General features: G+C 22.6%; 1 protein-coding gene across 4 annotated transcripts in view; it reads left to right on the top strand.

The window, feature by feature from the left end:
* Positions 1–8,038, top strand: part of LOC129609891 (protein CREBRF homolog) — a 134,605-nt gene extending 126,567 nt beyond the window's left edge. For 3 of the 4 annotated variants that reach the window (XM_055522098.1, XM_055522097.1, XM_055522099.1), the window contains 6 exons: positions 4,397–5,877; positions 5,943–6,570; positions 6,640–6,851; positions 7,015–7,270; positions 7,399–7,539; positions 7,745–8,038. In XM_055522098.1, the coding sequence (XP_055378073.1) occupies positions 4,489–5,877; positions 5,943–6,570; positions 6,640–6,851; positions 7,015–7,270; positions 7,399–7,539; positions 7,745–7,848 (2,730 nt within the window). In that variant the 5' untranslated portion in view covers positions 4,397–4,488 and the 3' untranslated portion in view covers positions 7,849–8,038. The remainder of the gene's footprint in view (positions 1–4,396; positions 5,878–5,942; positions 6,571–6,639; positions 6,852–7,014; positions 7,271–7,398; positions 7,540–7,744) is intronic. The other variant, XM_055522100.1, reaches the window with a different exon arrangement.
* The last annotated feature ends 10,715 nt before the right edge of the window (positions 8,039–18,753 follow it).

Genomic DNA, 18,753 nt, shown 5'->3' on the forward strand with positions numbered 1-18,753 from the left:
ACTCAAATATTTTATAAATTGTATATTATGTTAAAATTTTATGTATAGAAGAAAAATTCTTCTTACAATGAGCGTAAGAATCTCTGTTTGAGGTAATAACTGAATTAAACGGTTAATTCGACAACTTGGCTTTTGATAGGTAGCTCTTTATGACAAAAGAAATAATTATTAAAATTTGCCTTTGTTTACAGAATTTACAAATATCTATACTTTATATTAGTTTACTCCTTTCCAGTAATTTGCCGAAATATATACATATATATATTGCTTCATTTTTATTTCATTGGTGAGCTTGAATTGAAGAGTTTATACAAAAGCAATTTTCTAGGAAAATAATTCTTTTACTAAAATTATAAACTTTTCAAAAGCTCAAGTATTTCCAAAAGTTTTTGAGAATGTGGCAACAAATCTGATGTAATTCATGTCAAAAAAAAAACTTAATTTATGTCAATATATTTTAACCGACCGTATTGTGTAAACAATAGGTAGGTTATGTGATAGCAACAAATTTTGCATATCGAGTTTTCGGTGGGAACGTACTTCTCCATAGTAGGGAAGTGTAAATAAACTATTTGGCTCGAAAACTGATTTGCGGGCCGATTTTACATTTTTCACCATTTTGAAGAAAATATTCAACCGATTTACTTGAAATTTCATATATAAGCTTTGCTCGATCGTACGCAAAAATTCCTAACTTTTGGAAGAAATCAGGCATCAGCAACTGGGCGTTTACTACGGGCCAAATATACATTTTTGTGTATATAAAGAGAAATAATCAACCGATTTCATTGAAATTTAATATATGAATTCCTCTTATTAAAACAATGAACATGTCAATTTTTTGGAAAGATCAGGCATCGGCAACTAGACGTTTACTACGGGCCAAACATACACTTTTGTGTATATAAAGAGAAATAATCAACCGATTTCATTGAAATTTAATATATGAATTCCTCATATTAAAGCAATGAACATATAAATTTTTTGGAAAGATCAGGGCTCGAGAACTGATTTGCAGGCCGATTTTACATTTTTCACCATATCCACAGAACAAATTTATGGAATTTCTTGAAATTTGATATTTGAGTTCTAGTTGTTACCGAAACTAACTGGCGAGCATTTCAGGGAATTCGGGCAGCACAAAGCGAAACTCTACTAAGAGCCAAATTTACATTTTTCTAAGTATGTTAACTATAAGCTTACTAATGTCTTAAAAATTGGAAAGAAGTATTTAACAGACATTTTTATAATATTCTGTAACACTTTCATTTAACTAGACAATACACAATGCGGTCGGTTATGTGCTGACCACATCAGATTTTTTTATTATACTGTACATAATTATTATGTGATATAGATTGAAAACGAGTATCATAAAATAATTATATAATCTTGAGTATAAGTACATTAAATTTTCTTTAATGAAAAAAGTTTAGTTTCCTAATTAATTTTTATTTGCTGAGAATTAAAATATGCCTACTTATAATATTATATATAATTAAATATGTACATATACATACACACATGTACATATACGTATATATGAAATATTCAGTAGAATAAATATTCCAATAAGGAAATTAATTTATAATAAAGTAGTTATATGTGACCAATAAAAATGTCTAGCAATAAATTTCATTTAAAAATTAATGTTTATCCAATACTTTGTTATTAATTTGTCATTGGAATTAATCTGCCAACATGAATTCATAATGAGTTTTTTGCAACAATGTTACAAAATAATTATATGTACAGTCGAATATGTTTGATTGAAACGCTGATATAAGCAAAACTTTTTTAAACGCATAGCGTATTTTTCTCACATGTTCTAATTCTCGCATACTTTTCTTACATTTCTCTAATTTTTCACACTGTTTATAATTCTTAACTACTACTTGCTAAATAATACAAAACTCTTAGAAGCACAAAAATTTTTGACATTGTTTGAAACAAAGATTTTCGCTTACAAACACAAATTGTTTTAATAATTAAATTTTGCCCCAAAATATGTGTGCATATAAATGAGTTCGACTGTGCAGTAATATTAATATATGGTATTCATTCATAAATTCATAACTTTATTAGAAGTTTGAAAGCAATTCAATATAATTTAATAATTATCAAGTTTTCATTAAGTGTATAATTAAAGAATAAAAATATGATAATATTTTATTTTCATAAAGTTTTGAGGTATGTAACGATGATTGCGTATTCTAATAGTGAATCATTGAGAAAATAAAATAAGTATGTAAAACAAAAAATATTAATTTATATTTAATGCAATTATGCGATATTCTAATTTCAATATTAATTTTGAAAAATAAATTGAATTTTTATATGAAATAGATAGGCATTGTGAATTATATTACCTATATGATTGTAAATTTGTTTAATTTATAGATAGCTATATTAGCAATAGATATATAATTGATAACTACACCGAAATAGCTACGTCTTTGTAGGAGGTAATGTTGAAATCGGAATAGACCGTATCTCACAACATCACAACGCGTTACTGTTATCCTGCAATTATTATTGTCTTATAAACTCTGTTCTAACAGTTCTGTTATTATGATCTGAACATTTCATTAATATAGAACTCTAGACATTTCACAGTATACAACTATACATATGTAAATATGTATGTATTTTAATTGTCATGATAAATAAGTTTTTAGTATACAAAAATTGTCTTACTATTATTTTGCACAAGTACATTTTATTTGACTCAATATGAAGACTATTTCCATGCAAATATATTAGCATTTCGACTGTCTATTAATTTTACAAAACACACGGTTTTAAATAATAAAATTAACAATAAATTTTCTAATAATTTTTTCACTTATCTGTGTGTATGTATTTATATTCATATATAAAATAAAAACTGTGAATGACAATCAAAGCAATTAAATTTTATAAAACCGCCTTTTTCTATTCTTATTTAAAAATTAAGATAAAACTAGAAAACTGTGAAAAAAAATTAAAAATAAGCAAAAAATAAAAAGGAAAATAATTACTTACTTTAAAGGTAATAAGAAAAAATTTCAAAAGTAAAGTGGGTAAGGATGACAGTCAAATAATTTTTAGTGTGAGTACAAAGTCCAATCTTCAAAAACACCAACATCAACAAATTTCCTATTAGGTATGTCAAAAAAATAGTAAAAAATTAATCAAAAACCTATAAAAACAAACCATAAAAACTTGTTGAATCTTTTTTTTTGTTCTTTTTATTTTTTCCCATTGTAGTTATATTTCTCTACTAATTTTATTATAGGATCTAGCTAATATTGGTAATATAGAATTTTTTTATTCGAAACGTAGTTATTATACTATTGTTATTGTTACTGTTTAAATTGTTAATGACACTTGAATCATATGTTTTTGTTTTGTTTATTTCAACCTCATGTATACATACGAACATATATATTAAGTAAACATTTATATATCATGTACTTATAATAGGTATACAATTACATTTTACTTATTATTAATTTGTTTTTGTTTTGTATTAGTTGTACACAATTTTTTGTGACCTAATTTTTAAAGTTTAATGTTTTTCATTATTATATATTTATTATTTAAATAATTATGTATTGAAGAATATCTTGAGTAGTTAGTTAGCAGTAAAGTACAAAAATTTATCGGATTTTGTGGTTGTACAACAAAAAGACAAATATTTATGCATACATATATACATGCAACATATTATACTTTTGTACATTTGTATGTACAAATGTACATAATTTATTTACATATAAAAATGTTAAAATATTATTTTTGTTTTTGAAAATCAGGTGATTCTTATTTGTACTACGTATTTATAATTTGATTAAATAATATATATGTATGTATGTTTATGTACACACATATGTAGCTATAAATACGTAAATTGACACTATTCCATGAATAAGGAGAAAATTTTGAATATTTGTATATATGTATATATATGTACATATTTGGTATGAGAATATACATATATACATTAATATAAAGTTTTCGAGAATTGAGAATTTAACCTTGAAAGGTTACCAAGTTATATAATGTTTTAAACAAACGTATATGTGTTTTATACATATATGTACATATATGCATGCATATATACAATTTAGTATGTTAAACATATCCATATACATAAGTAGGTGAGAACCTACCTACATACCTACTGTATATGTACCGACATACATTCTTACATTTTATAAAATCAAGAAAAAATCAATTGCAAAAAATTAAATATGAAACTAGAGCAATTATGACTAAGAAGTAAATAATTCACAATTAATTTAATTAATACAAAACTCTATTCTAATACAGATCACTTTAATTTACATATAAGAATTTTATATAATTGTACAAGAAATTTAATTAATTTAATGTTTTTTTTATTTATTTTCAGATTTTTAAAATCTCTAATTCTGAAAAAAGGAAACAAAAAACTTGTCTAAAACAGTGGACAATTTTCAATGATTGTCCAAATGTCTATGTAATATGACGGAAAATAAAATTTATTCAATGTCAGCTGATTTTTTTGATAACTCATCGAATAGTAGTAATCTACTAAAATTAGATATTTTTCCATCAGATTTTTTAATTGGTTCAGGTAGCAATAGTAATAGTAGTTTAGGCTTATCAACAATAGCAGGTTTTGTAGCAAAAAACTTACCACATTCATCAACAGCAACATCACCGGCAATTTCTATAATAACGACAACAACAACAGCAAATACACAAACAGCTGGAATAGGATCAATATCGACATTAAGTCCAAATATAAATCAATGCACAAATATATCAACAACATCATCATCATCTTCAACCGCATCTAATACATCATCATCAATGGATAATTTACGTGATAATCCAATGTTAAATTCAACTGCATCAATATCAATACCACAAAGATCAAATAATAGTATCGGTGGTAGTAATAATAGTAATAATCTATTATATAATCATAATCAATCACGTATAATGGCTGATTTCTCAGAATATGGTTTAGATGTGCTGGACACATCATCATTGTCACCAACTTATGTGCAAGAAAGTAATTTAAGTTTAACACCGCATAGTAATAATTCGTCTTCTATACATGCTAACTATAATGGCTTAATATTTATTAATAATATATCATCATCACCATTAAATATTACGCAAAATAATAGCAATAATGGTGGTAATAATTTTATAAATAATAATAATAACAATAATAATAATAACAATAATAATAGTAACAATAATAATAATAATTCTGGTCAAATGTCAAATTCAGCAATAGGTATAGGAAATAGTAATAATTCATCTTCAACAATAACTGGTGGCAATGATTTAATAATTTATGAAATTCCTACTGCTGGCATTACATCAAATTCAAATACAATGTGGAGTGATATTGGTAACGCTATGATTTCAACAAAAGCTGAACCATTTCCAATGGAAGATGATTATATTTTTCAATTAGATAAAGCCGATTTAGTACACAGCCCAACTCTTGCTGAATTGAATGCTGAAACTTTTTTAGAAGATTTAAATATTGATGATTTAATACAAACTGAAAATGATACATATTTAGTATCACATGGTCAATTTCACCAATTACAAACTGTTAATTCACCTGGTGTAACTTCTCACCAATTACTACAACAACATGGTAATAATAGTGGGGGAAATAATAGCAATGGTACACAACATGGAAATCAAACACATAGTGCGTCTGTTGGTATACCAATGCAAACTAACCAAAACAGTTATCATTCAAGTTCTGGAAAATTATTCGATGATTTAAACACTGGCAGTTCCTCTAGTCCATACGATATTCAACATAGTACACCAATTAAAGGATTTCAACAATCTAACGCTGCTTTTTCACCTGGTAGTCAGGTATATAACTGTTAAAAATTTTAATCAATCTTCTTGTTGTTCATTAAAAAATTTTTGTTTTGCAGGCTAGTTCATCACCTTCATTGATGCAATCCATAACTCCTCCATTATCTCAAAATCAATTTATGCAAAAACAACAACAGCAGCAACAACAACAACAACAACAACAACAGAATATGTTGCAACAAAAACACAGTAGTAGCAGTAAAGTTACACCAATACACGAATTAATTTTAAAACAAAATTTCTCACAATCGCCAGATCGCAGTAGTATGTTAGGTCAATCAGTTCCTGGTCCGTCTACTTCACACATGTTAATATCTGGTGGTGCATTAAGTCCTGTTAGTTCCGGTTTTGGCAGCATAAGTGGTCAAGGTAGTTCTCGTAAATTAATAGCATTATCATCAAATGGCGGTAATAGTAGTAGTATATCTGCATCAAGATTATCATCATCAGCCCCCACACATTTACAATTGGATGAAATTATGCAACAACGTCGTAGTGATTTTTCATTTGATCATCCGATATGGAGACGTCGGGAGCCCAGACAGCATTTACTTTCAACTGGTTCCTCAATAGCTGAAGCTGAATCAATATCATCCATTAGTACAGCTAGTATATTAAGCCCAGAACATGATGAAGGTTATTCAGATTACGATAGTGATCATTCTGATGATTACTCAAGTGATAATGGTAAATAAAAAAGTTTTTAGGAAATTGAATTTTTGACATTTTTTTTAATATTTCATTACTTACATCAAGGATCTGATAACGACGACGATACACCACGTGGACCTAATTCAAGTTCTAAAAATAAGGAACGGTATTTCTGGCAGTATAATGTTCAAGCTAAAGGGCCAAAGGGACAACGACTTGTCATCAAAACTCAATTAGAAGATCCTCATGTATTAAATGAAGTTACTGACCCTGTTTTTAGCCCAAATTGTTCAGTGCGTGGAATCAAGGTATTTAAAGTAATAATAATAAAAGAGGCTTCATGTAAAAAATATCTTTTGTAAAAAAAAATGTGTTTCCTTTCAAAATTTTTTACAATAACCATATTTTTTGTCAGTGAATGCTGAACTTTAAAATTTGAATTTAAATTTATCTAATTTATTTTTGCTTTTGTATTTTTAGCATAGCGGTAAGGCAAGAAAAGGAGATGGTAATGATTTAACACCAAATCCCAGAAAACTTTTTTCAATTGGAAAAGAATTGGAAAAATTAGGACGTCAAATAAATGATATGCCGCCAGTGAGCGAACTGCCAACAAATACAAGGCAAAAAACAAGAAAAGAAAAAAATAAATTAGCCTCAAGAGCTTGCCGGTTGAAAAAGAAGGCACAACACGAAGCCAATAAAATAAAACTATATGGACTAGAAATTGAGCATAGTAAGTGAGCAAAGAAATTTTGAAATTATTGTAAATTATAACAAATATTAAATTTTTTACGTTTTTTTATTCTTTATGAAAAATTATAATAAAACTTACGAAATATACTTATACGTTTTTTTTTTTAGAAAAACTTTTGAATGGAATTAATGATGTCAAAAACTGTTTAGCTTTAAAATATCACAACCAAAACCCAAATCAAATAAATCAAGCTGAAAATAATGAAGAATTGAATAGTCAAATCGAGAAAATAGCTGCAAAATCAACAAGTGAGTTTTAGATATGTTCCCAAAATGTTTAGCTAGACAATTTTAAAGTGCAAATTAAGATTTTAAATTTGTAAAGTTTAAAGCATTTAAATATTAATTTTTATTTAAATTATGTGTAATTCAGTTAATGTACATTGTTTTGTACTTATATAAATTTTTGTTTAAATTATATAATGTTAAAATAACTTATATTTTCTATTTTTAGCCGTTCAAATAGCTGGAAATTCAACAGAATTTGTAAATACTATCCTCGATAAAGTTAAAACTGGAATACCAAGTGGTGGTCTTGAAGATTTAAAGGGAATGTGAAATGTGTTTAGTAATTAATTGACAATATAACACGTCATCTAATAATATTAAATCTCAATAAAACAAAAAAATTGTTTTCTATTATGAAGTAAAGGTTTAAAAAAAAAAAATCAAAAAAATGCAACCGCAAAGTGATTTGGAAAAGGAAGTTATGTTGTCCGCTCTTTTTTTATATTAAAAAAAAAATAATTATTGATACAAATGCTTTTTTTTAATATAAATCTGTTTGACTGAATTTTTTAAACGATATGAAAGGAAGGATTTTTTTTAAGGATAATGGAAATATAAAACGCTTTTATACAACATAAAATTTAATATATAAAATAAAATTAACATAAATAATCTTTTTCTTAAGTTTTACCTTATATTCAATAAAAAGAAAATATCTACATTAAAAAGTTATAAAATATTATGAAAAAAAATATTTAACTAAAATAATAAGAATATTTTATGTTTTTTTTGTGCGATATATTTTTTTTAATTTTTATTATATTATATTATGTATTATATATGTTATATATATTTTTATTATATTATTATAATATTATTATTATGTTAATATGCAAATCCCAAAGTTACAAAATATAAAAAGTTTACAAGTAGTCTTAAATTTAAGTTTTTATAATACATATATTGGATTTAAAAAAAATAGATGTTTATAATTATTTTTTAAACAAACAAAAAATTAAATGAAAAAAATATTCGTTTTTATTTTTTTTTTTGTAATTTTATAAATGATAAACATTTATTGTTTTATTTTTTAATTTAAAAACAAAAATTTAATAAGATTTATTAATTCATTAATTAAAATATAAGATTTGTAATTAAAAATTTATATTGATGATTATAACCATAAATAAAAAAAAAATCGAAAAAAAATATATTATAATTTTGTGTCGAAAAAACATATAAAAAAAAACTCTTAATGAAACCTTTAAAAAAATCTAAAAAAAAAAGTAAAGCTATAATGAAAAATATATCTATGTATATATATATTTTTTACTATTATTTTTTAATTTTAAAACGCTACATGGTTTACCTGTAATAATAATATTTTAATTATTGCAACTGTGGAATACATTGAAATTTTAAAATTGCTTTGATTTGATTTTATACAACTATAGAAAATTTTTCTATAAACAAAAATATTAATAATTTTATGATAATTGGTTCGGTATTTAAAAGAGCTAAGATGTTCAAATTTTTTCAATAAATTTTGTAAATTTAATTTATTTATTCGATGCTACAAAATATAATTACAATGCACTAGTAAAGATATGCTTGTAAAATAAATAATAAAATTTCCAGTATGTATAAATTTCTACTTAATATAATGAATTTCTAAGTATGAACCTACATATACTCTTGTTTTTGATAAGGTATAATGTACATTTTCTTAAAAATATAATTTCCATTCTTACAATTTCTAAAGTTAATTATTAAAGAAGAGTAAAAAGTTTAATTTTTCAATATAAAATTTAAATACTCCACAATCATATAAAATGATGATTCGCCAAGTATATTAATAAAATTTTTCGGTGCACCTAATATATCAATAGAAATATTTTAAATTAAAAAAAAAATACTGTTTAAATTTCAAGGTATTTTTTAAAATTTTTTATTTTAAAATTCTCTTATATACGTGTGCCGAATATTTACGCAATTCTATAAAAATTCATACATTTCCAATAATGTCTATTATTGAAATCACATAACAAGTCAATATAATTTTTTTTTTAAAATTTTATAGTATTCCACAAAATTTTGTTTGTATTTTTTATATATATGAATAATTTCATTATTTTTTATATACATAAATAGATTTTTGAATTTTGTTGTTAACTAAAAAAAAAACATGCAAAAATAAATTTGTTTTTTAATTTATATGGCTATTTAGTTTATAAATTTGTAATTAAAATACTTTCATAATCTGTTATACAATTTTAAAAATTTGAGATTTTCAAATTTTTCATTTTAAATGTTATTATTTTTAATATGGTATTTTTAAATTTGTTTCTTGTAATTTTATTTTTAAAATTTATTATGCTTATTATTGATTTTAATAAAATTTTTGACAACGGGGTAATTAATAGTTTTTTTAAATAGATATTTTTTTTATCCTTCTGATTATATTGCAAAATTGATAAACGCGATGTTAAGGATTAAATATTGGATCAAGTAACATAATTAAAGAATGGTGTGCAGGAGAGTTTGTACATAAATTTTCCAAATTGTTACAATATTAAAATTGCAAATATATAACAATAAAATTTTTCTATTTTGTTACTTTAAATACCTTAAATCAAACAATTAATATTATATTAATTTTTACAATCTTAAATTTTAATTATTTATTCAACAAATTTATTTTTAAAACTTAGATCATGAGTTTTACTTTAAATTGGAATCCGGTTAATGCTTTACTATATTGTTAAAATTGAAATGAAAACTGGAAATCCTTTTTTTCATTAACAGTTTTATAACTTGATAAAACTTGATTTTTATGTATATGCATTTATATACAATTTATTTTTGGATATTCAATTAATATAGCACGCCTTTATAAATTTAAAACTTTATTGAAAAAATTTCAAATTTAAATTGTGCAATGGAATTTTTTTAAATTTTTTCAAACTTTAAATATATTTTGCTTGAACTTGCACCTATCTATTTCTTATAATAATATTTTTCAATTTATTTTAAGTTCTTTGAATTAATTCTTTATATTATTTTTACCATGAAGCTAACATTACAATTTTTTTTAATTTAATATTTCTTAATAAAATATTAATATTAACTAATTTTATTCCAATTAATATCAAAATTGAAAATAATGAAAAACATGAAGTTATGAAGAAATAACGTGATTTGTTTTTGTATTTTGTTTCAAAAATTTAAAATTAATTAAATATTGAAATTATTTTGTTAAAAATTTTTTAAATGATACAAAGAAAAATATTAATAAATTTTAAATTTATATAAATAAATGTTAAAAAATTTATTTTGTAATTGAATATACATACATAATTATACTATATAATTATTTAAAATAAGAAATTTAAGAAATGAATATAAATTGCATTTGCAATTTAGAAGGCAATTGAATATTTTTTATTGAAAAAGCGTTTATAAAATTCAAAAAAAAATTAAACTACTAAAATAGCATTCTTATTTTTTTAATAAATTCTTTAATCATTTTTCACTTTGTTAATAGCTATTAAATAAAAAATGTTTAAATAATAAAAAAAAAAATAAAAAAAAAATATTTTTGTATAAAAAAATAAGATTTATTTAAAACGAAACTTATATTTAAATTAAAAGAGAAAACAAATTAACCAAAAAAAAAAGCAAGTTTTTGAACTTGAAATTTAAAAATATTTTGAGCAATTTTAAAATATTTAATTTCTGTTTTCATAATGGTTTTTCTTAAGTTTTAAAAGAATAAATAAAGCAACAATATCTCTATTTAAATTATTTGAACATTTTTTTAATAAATTTTACATTTGAATCATAATTTTATATTATTTTGTTTTATACTGTAGCTATACTTATCAGTTCTAAATTAAATCAATAAATTATTTTTTATAGAATGATTCATGAAATTTATTAAATTTTTTATTATAACTTAAAATTTGCTAATACCAGTTCAGTACAACATGTAGTCGAAAAAAATAAAAAATCTATCAAGTATCTAAAATAATATAACAAGATTTATATAAAATATTAAATACTAATTTGCATATTATACATAAATATGAAAATTTAAATATTTCAATACATTTTTCAAAAATTTAAATAAATTTACCTTACGTGAAACATATAGAATTTATATTGTCAACTCAATTAAGAATTAGTAATTATATTTATTATTAAAAAAACATGAATTCATTTTTATTTTGTAAATAAATAAATATATTGTGCCTTGATGATACTTTATTAAATAAAATAATTTATAAAATTTTTACGATTTAAATACAAAGAGCCGAAGAATAAAAAATTTAACAATATTACTTTTATTTACTTATTAAAACCGTATTAAGCATTATATTTGGTATTTTTAGAATATAATTGTTTATTTTCAGTTTCTCATCAGATTTACCTCAAATTTTTTATAATTAAACGATTGTAACAATTTGATAAACTAAAAATTAATTGAATAAAATATATTTGAATACGGTTTCATATTTTAAAATTGTTCAAATTATAAAAACTTTATATAATAATAATTAACGATTTCCAAAGAAAACAGAAAATTAATATAATATTATTTATAAAATTGTAATATAAATAAAATGCATACCAATTAAATATAAAATAATATAATTATTGTACAAAAATTATTGTTTAAAAATAAAATATGAAAAAGTAAATACAAATTAAAAAATACGAGTAGAAGCAAATCATTGCCTATAATATGTAAAGTGATCACAAATATTTATAATGAAATTAATTTGAAAAATGTATATTCATATTAAATACATTTATATTTCATTAACATATTTAATAAAGAAAAATTTCTATTTTTCATTTTTCAAATTTAATTTTTAATAAAACCAATGTAATAAAATGGTCCAAAAATAATAATCTTGCATAAAAGAATTTGATAAGATTTACTTTTTTTTTTTGTTTAACTAAATATTCGTTTTTTTTTTTTATAAAATAAATTCCTCATTGTAAATTATAAATAATAAAAATTGCTATTATTATAATAAAATAGTGATTAATTAATAGTAGCTAATAACATGTAATAATAAACAAAAAGAAAATGATAAAAATATTATCAAATTTTGTGTACCTTACAAAATTTGAAAAATTGAGTCATATGTCCAAAATTTATCAAAAAAAAAAAACCATTACAAATTAAAACTCAAAATAATAATAATTAAAACAAAATTTTTTGTGTCTATATAAAAATTTGTACAGAGTGAAACGTTTACTTTACATTTATAGTTTTTTTTTTTAATTTAAAAAATTTTATTGTTTCATTAAGACATTGTTCTTTATTGCAATTTTTTTTAGGGCATTTCATTTTGAATAATTGTTTTTTCAAGTGATTTACAAGCTAATTTTGTTCGAAGCAACTTTAAAATTTGTACGAATATCGATATAGGAAGGAAAATAAAGGTTTAAAATACAAGAAAAAGAAATTTCTAATTATTTATATTTGAAAAATTATATTTTAAAAAAAAAACATATTACCTACTTTATTAATATTTTATCAAAATTATATTTAAATAAAAATGTTAAAAGTTTCACTCGCTTAATGTTTAAAAGAGTCTATTATATTAAAAATTGTTGTAATGCCTTGAGGAGACAAAAAAAAATGAAACCTACATTAACTTCTCATTTTTAAAAATTACTTTTATTAATTTGAATTAAATTTTATAGTTCCAAGACAACGAAAATGAATAAACTTAAATTTTTAATTTTAAATTTAATAAATAATCTTTTTTAATAAAATAAATTCATAATTTTGTGCCGATACGACATAAATAAATAAAATTTTGATTTTTGATTTTGAACTCAAATTTAATTATTATTTAAATAGAATGAGAAGTTAGCATATTTAGGTTTTATAATATAAATTAAAAACTTATTATATTTATATATTCAATGGAATTAATACAACACAAAGAGAAAAAATTAAAAATAAAATTATTGTATAAAATTTAAAATATATTTATATACCTGTACCTTGTTGTAAGTTTTACCTGTATGAAAATTTGTTCAAAAAAAAAGGAAAAATTAAAATTAAAATTCCCATTGTTAATTCTTCAAAGTATCGTAGATCTATTTTGAGAAAAAGAAAAAATTTGATTGAGAATGGAAAAAAGAAAGTAATATTTTTATAAAATAAAAAATTTTTAAACTAAAAACTCTTGGAATTGTGAAAATTTTTTAATTAAAAAATGGAAAAAAAATTGTTTTTAATAATTAATATTAATAAATTTTTTTTTGTAATTTGAGCTTGTTAATTTATATATTATTATATTTTTAATAATATTTCAAAAATGAGCAATTCAATTTTATTTTAATATGATATAACACTAAATTTCAATATTAATAATTGTTTTAATAATGAAAGCAACTTAAATGATAATTTTTTTTATTTAATTAATTATAATTAAGTTGTACACAATGCTTTTTCTAATTTTTCCACCCAATTTTCAAAATTTATTCATTAAATTAATTTTGTTTTAGCCATTTCATTTTAAAAACATTCTCAAAATAATAATATAATTAATATCAAATATATAAAACAAAAAATTTAATGTCGCTTGTACCTTAAATCTTTTTAAAATTTTTGAAAATTTGTAATTTGAATTGTTTTAAAATTACTTACATAATTATAGAGGCACGGAAGTTATATATGTATATAATATTTTTATATAACACTTTTTATTTAATTTAATGTACAATTTATTAGGCATAGATTTTTATAAATTATTAAAAATTGAAAAAACTCAATATATTTTGCAATGAAAAGTGTTCGATCAATTTATTTTTTTTTCAAGCTTCGTTTCTTAACTTAATTATTTCTTTATTGTTTATAATAAAAATTAAATTTATTCAAAAAAAAAGGAAAATTGAAATTCTATTGGAATGAAAATTTATTCAACTAACAACATAAGATGGGATCTAAAATTATTTTTATTGTTTGCTAATCAATAAGAATGAAAAATTTCTTAATATTATGGCCTATTTCATATTATCGTTGTGTTTCTTGGAGATTAAAATTTTTTTTTATTCAATTTAAATCTCGAAAATATTAAGTTTATTTCAAAAAGAAAAATATTTCTAATTAATTTTTAAAGGAATAGTAATTCGAAAGAAATTAGATTAGATCTTGTTTTTATTTTTCCAATAATCCTTTTTATTATTTAACATGTATATGTATATACGTAATAATGAAACGTATAATGTATGTACGTAAATAATGGAAATAAAATCAAATGCCGCTGGCGGCAAATTTTAAATTTTGTAATAATCAAACAAATTAATTTTTTTTTATTAAAAAAGATTAGTTTTTGAAATTTTAATAATCAAAAAAAAAAAAAAAATTCTAAAAATAATAAAAAACTGAAAATTTTTTTACATCCGAGCTCAACATTGCTTTTGCCATGGTCCGAAACTCAAAATTGTTATCTAAATTTTTTTGTTAAGCATATCTGTATTGTTAAATAATGCAACCCTCAATATTTTTGAGTTTACAATTAGGAATTAAAATTTAGTACCTTATTATGATCGATTAAGCGAATAGTTAATCGAATTGAATGAACTTGGCATATTCGGTAGAACTTTGGTAGAAATCATGATCGGCGAATGATTTCATTCACTAATTCACTAATGTCTAGTGTCTACTAGACATTTGCTTAACCAAAATATTTTATTATCATTTATCAAGTTTGTCAATTAGAATTTTCAATAGGCATTCATTCTTTAGGGGAATTTGGCCAATTTCTTCGAAAAAATCAAACGCCTCGCCGATTGGGATATTGCCTTTAATATTGTAATTTATGTTTATCATAACATTTTATGATTACCTAATCAATCAAAAATTGAAAAAACAAAAATATTATAGATTTAAAGCTCATAGGACATTCTAAAAATTTTAAAATTTTTGTAGATTTTGTTTTTTAAATTTATAAATGTAAATAAATTAAAATTTAAATTTTCTTTATTTTTAAGCTGCTTAATTTATGTAAGATTTTTAATGTGTGATGAATATTTTTTTTTTGTCATATTTTGCGTTAATTTTCTACTCTTAATTTAAATGTTAAGTTTAAAATTTCATGTTTTCACTTACTGCTTTTTTTTTTTATTTTACTTTTGCATTATAAATAAAATGAAAGGGAATTAATTAATAATTTTATTTTAAATAGTTGCGTATATTTGTTAATAACAAAAAATCGCGTTATAAATGAAATTGAAATTTATAATTTTTTCTGTAAGAAACTGATCACGTTTTTTCATATCAAACAAGGGGGTATTAAAAGCAACCCATATTGTTTTGTGTTTTTACTGTGAAAATTGTTATGATTAGGTGAGGGGTAAGAAAGCAACAGAAATTGATTTGTGCAACATGTGAACAGTCTCACTAAATATTTTGATAAAAAAGGAAGCGAAAAACTTGTATATTAGGCGCGTTTATAATAAACTATTAAAATTATAATTAATAAACTAATAAAAGAAAATCTAAATATTTGATGTTTAAACTACACAAAATATTAAAAAAAAATTTGGAACAATGAAAGAAATAAATTTTGTATTTATGAATATATATTATCAATATATAACAAACATACATATATCTATATTGAAGAGAAAAATATAATTTATATTATATAAATACGGGATTTATTGAAAAAAAAAATTAATTTTATCTATTATATATTTGTATACAAAAAGAGAAAAAAATAAATAAATAAAATGCATGTTAAAAAATATAAAATTCATATTATTATTATATGTACATATTTATATCAAAAAATATTTTATTAATATATTTCTGTTAATTATAAGGTTAAATGAGATATAAAATTAAAAAAAAAAGATGTATATATAAAAATATATTTATTTATATATTTTAAATACAAGTATATTAAATGTATATAATATATATATATATTTACATTATATGAATGCTTATGTAATATTTATGTGTACATAATGTTTGTATATGAAATGAAAAAGAAAAAACAAAAAAAAAAAAACAAAAATTGATAAATTTTATTTTATAAGAAAAGAGTTTTGAATAAACATTAAAAAAAAAAAGAGGATGAGAGAAAAAGCTAAAAGAATTTTTTATTTAAAATTAATTATTTCAGGCTACCCTTTTAATTTACGAATTTGAGCCACATAGTACCAAATAGAAGAAAAGAAGTCAAAAGTAAAATTGAAAGTAAAATTGAATTTTTCAATTTATTTATTTTTGAACACCTTTTATTTTAAGGACCTTGTTTTATTTGAATCGCTTTTGGTGATAAGTACAAATTAAACTTATCTATATTATGATTCAATTTGAATTCTAAGATTTTGGCAGAGGGCTGGGGAACTTATATATAAAACATTGAAATTATTATTCTATAAATTAATTTTTGAACCAATCTCATATTTAGAAGTCTTCTATCCTGCTATATTACAGATCTATAATGCTGTAAGAATGGCAATTTAACATTTATATTCTTTTATATACTGGAGCTTATTCCAAAAGTCATATCACTTAGTAATAATGTTAACTTATTCTAACAATCTCAAAAACTGTCCCTGTTCTTTTTACATTGCAATAAAAAAAATTCATATCTTACGAATAACACAATTATTACTACATAAAAATTAGTACTCAATCTCACTAATTTATATGACAGTCGAGTAATCTTCTTCTTCTTCTTCTTTATTTAGAGCCTTGCTCTGTTAATTTACAAAAGCGTTGAACATAATATATAACATTAGTACAGAATATAAATACATGTATACTGCATACATTATATATATACATAAATTTATTTGATACAATATAATATATTTGTTTCTTTTTTTTTTTTTTTTTGTTAATGATAATGAAGTCCAGCATTCCTGCCATCTCTTCGGTGGTCTTCCTGGAAGTCTACACGAACTGGGTTTCCCCATGAATGCTCTTTTAACCACCCTGTCTGGCGACATCCTTTGTACATGCTGATTCCATTATTTTCTTCTTCTTCTACTCCATTTGACAATATCCTGAATTTCGCAAATTTCTCTTACTTCATCGTTGCGTTTATGATCGTATCTGGTGTAACCTGTTATGGATCTTAATGTAGCCATTTCCGCTGCGCTCATAATATTTTCGGTCTTTTTTGTGTCTGCCCTGCTTTCTATTGCATAAGTGATTATAGGTCTTATGCATGTCTTATATATGCGGGTTTTGCTTCTAATATTCATGTGCTTATTTTTCCAGATAACATCTTTTAAATAACCTGAAATCGATGATGCTTTAGTTGCTTGTGTTTTAACTTCTTTGGTTAGATCACGTGATGATGTTATAAGTGCTCCTAAGTATTTAAATTCCATCACTTGTTCGATGCTTTTTTCGTATACTGCAAGCTTACATCGCAGAGGGTTTTTGGATATTACCATGTTTTTAGTTTTTTCTACTGATATCTCCATATTAAATTCCTCCGCGGCTTTCTCAAATGCATAAACCAATCTTTGCAGGTTATCCTCGCTATCTGATATCAGAACGGCATCGTCAGCAAAGCATACACATTTTATTTCATTGTCCCCTATTTTGTATCCGCGGCCAGCACATTTCACCTTTTTTATTATTTCGTCCATTATAACATTAAACAAAATAGGACTAAGGCTGTCTCCTTGTCGAATACCCGTATTTATTGGAACCTCAGCGGAAGTGCCATTGTTCGTTTTTATGAACGTGCTGTTATTAGTATTAAGATCTTTTATTAGTGCTATGATGTTTTTATTGACGTTTCTTTTATTAAGCAGCACCAGTACATCCTTAAGGCAGACTCTATCAAATGCTTTTTTAAGATCTACAAAACAAAAAAAGGCTGGGGAGTTGTATTCTATAGCTTTTTCTGTTATTTGTCTTAAAATAAATATCGCGTCTGTTGTAGATCTGTTGGTTCTAAATCCTTACTGTTCTTCACTTATACCTGTATTTGCTATTTCAACTGCAACAATTTTTGTAAGAAGTTTCGACATGGCACTTAGCAACGAAATTCCTCTGTAGTTTTCTGGTACTTTCTTACTGCCTTTTTTGAATATAGGAATGGTAATACTTTTTTTCCACTCGACTGGTACCTTCATGTCTGAAACAATTTTTGCAAATAGATGGGTTATTTCATCCCAGAGTTTTTGACCACCATACTTCAGCATTTCGTTGGTTATCTCATCAATACCTGCTGC

Source organism: Condylostylus longicornis, unplaced genomic scaffold (genome assembly GCF_029603195.1).
Source record: "Condylostylus longicornis isolate FDR11 unplaced genomic scaffold, ASM2960319v2 ptg000040l, whole genome shotgun sequence".
Classification (NCBI taxonomy): Eukaryota; Metazoa; Arthropoda; class Insecta; order Diptera; family Dolichopodidae; genus Condylostylus; species Condylostylus longicornis.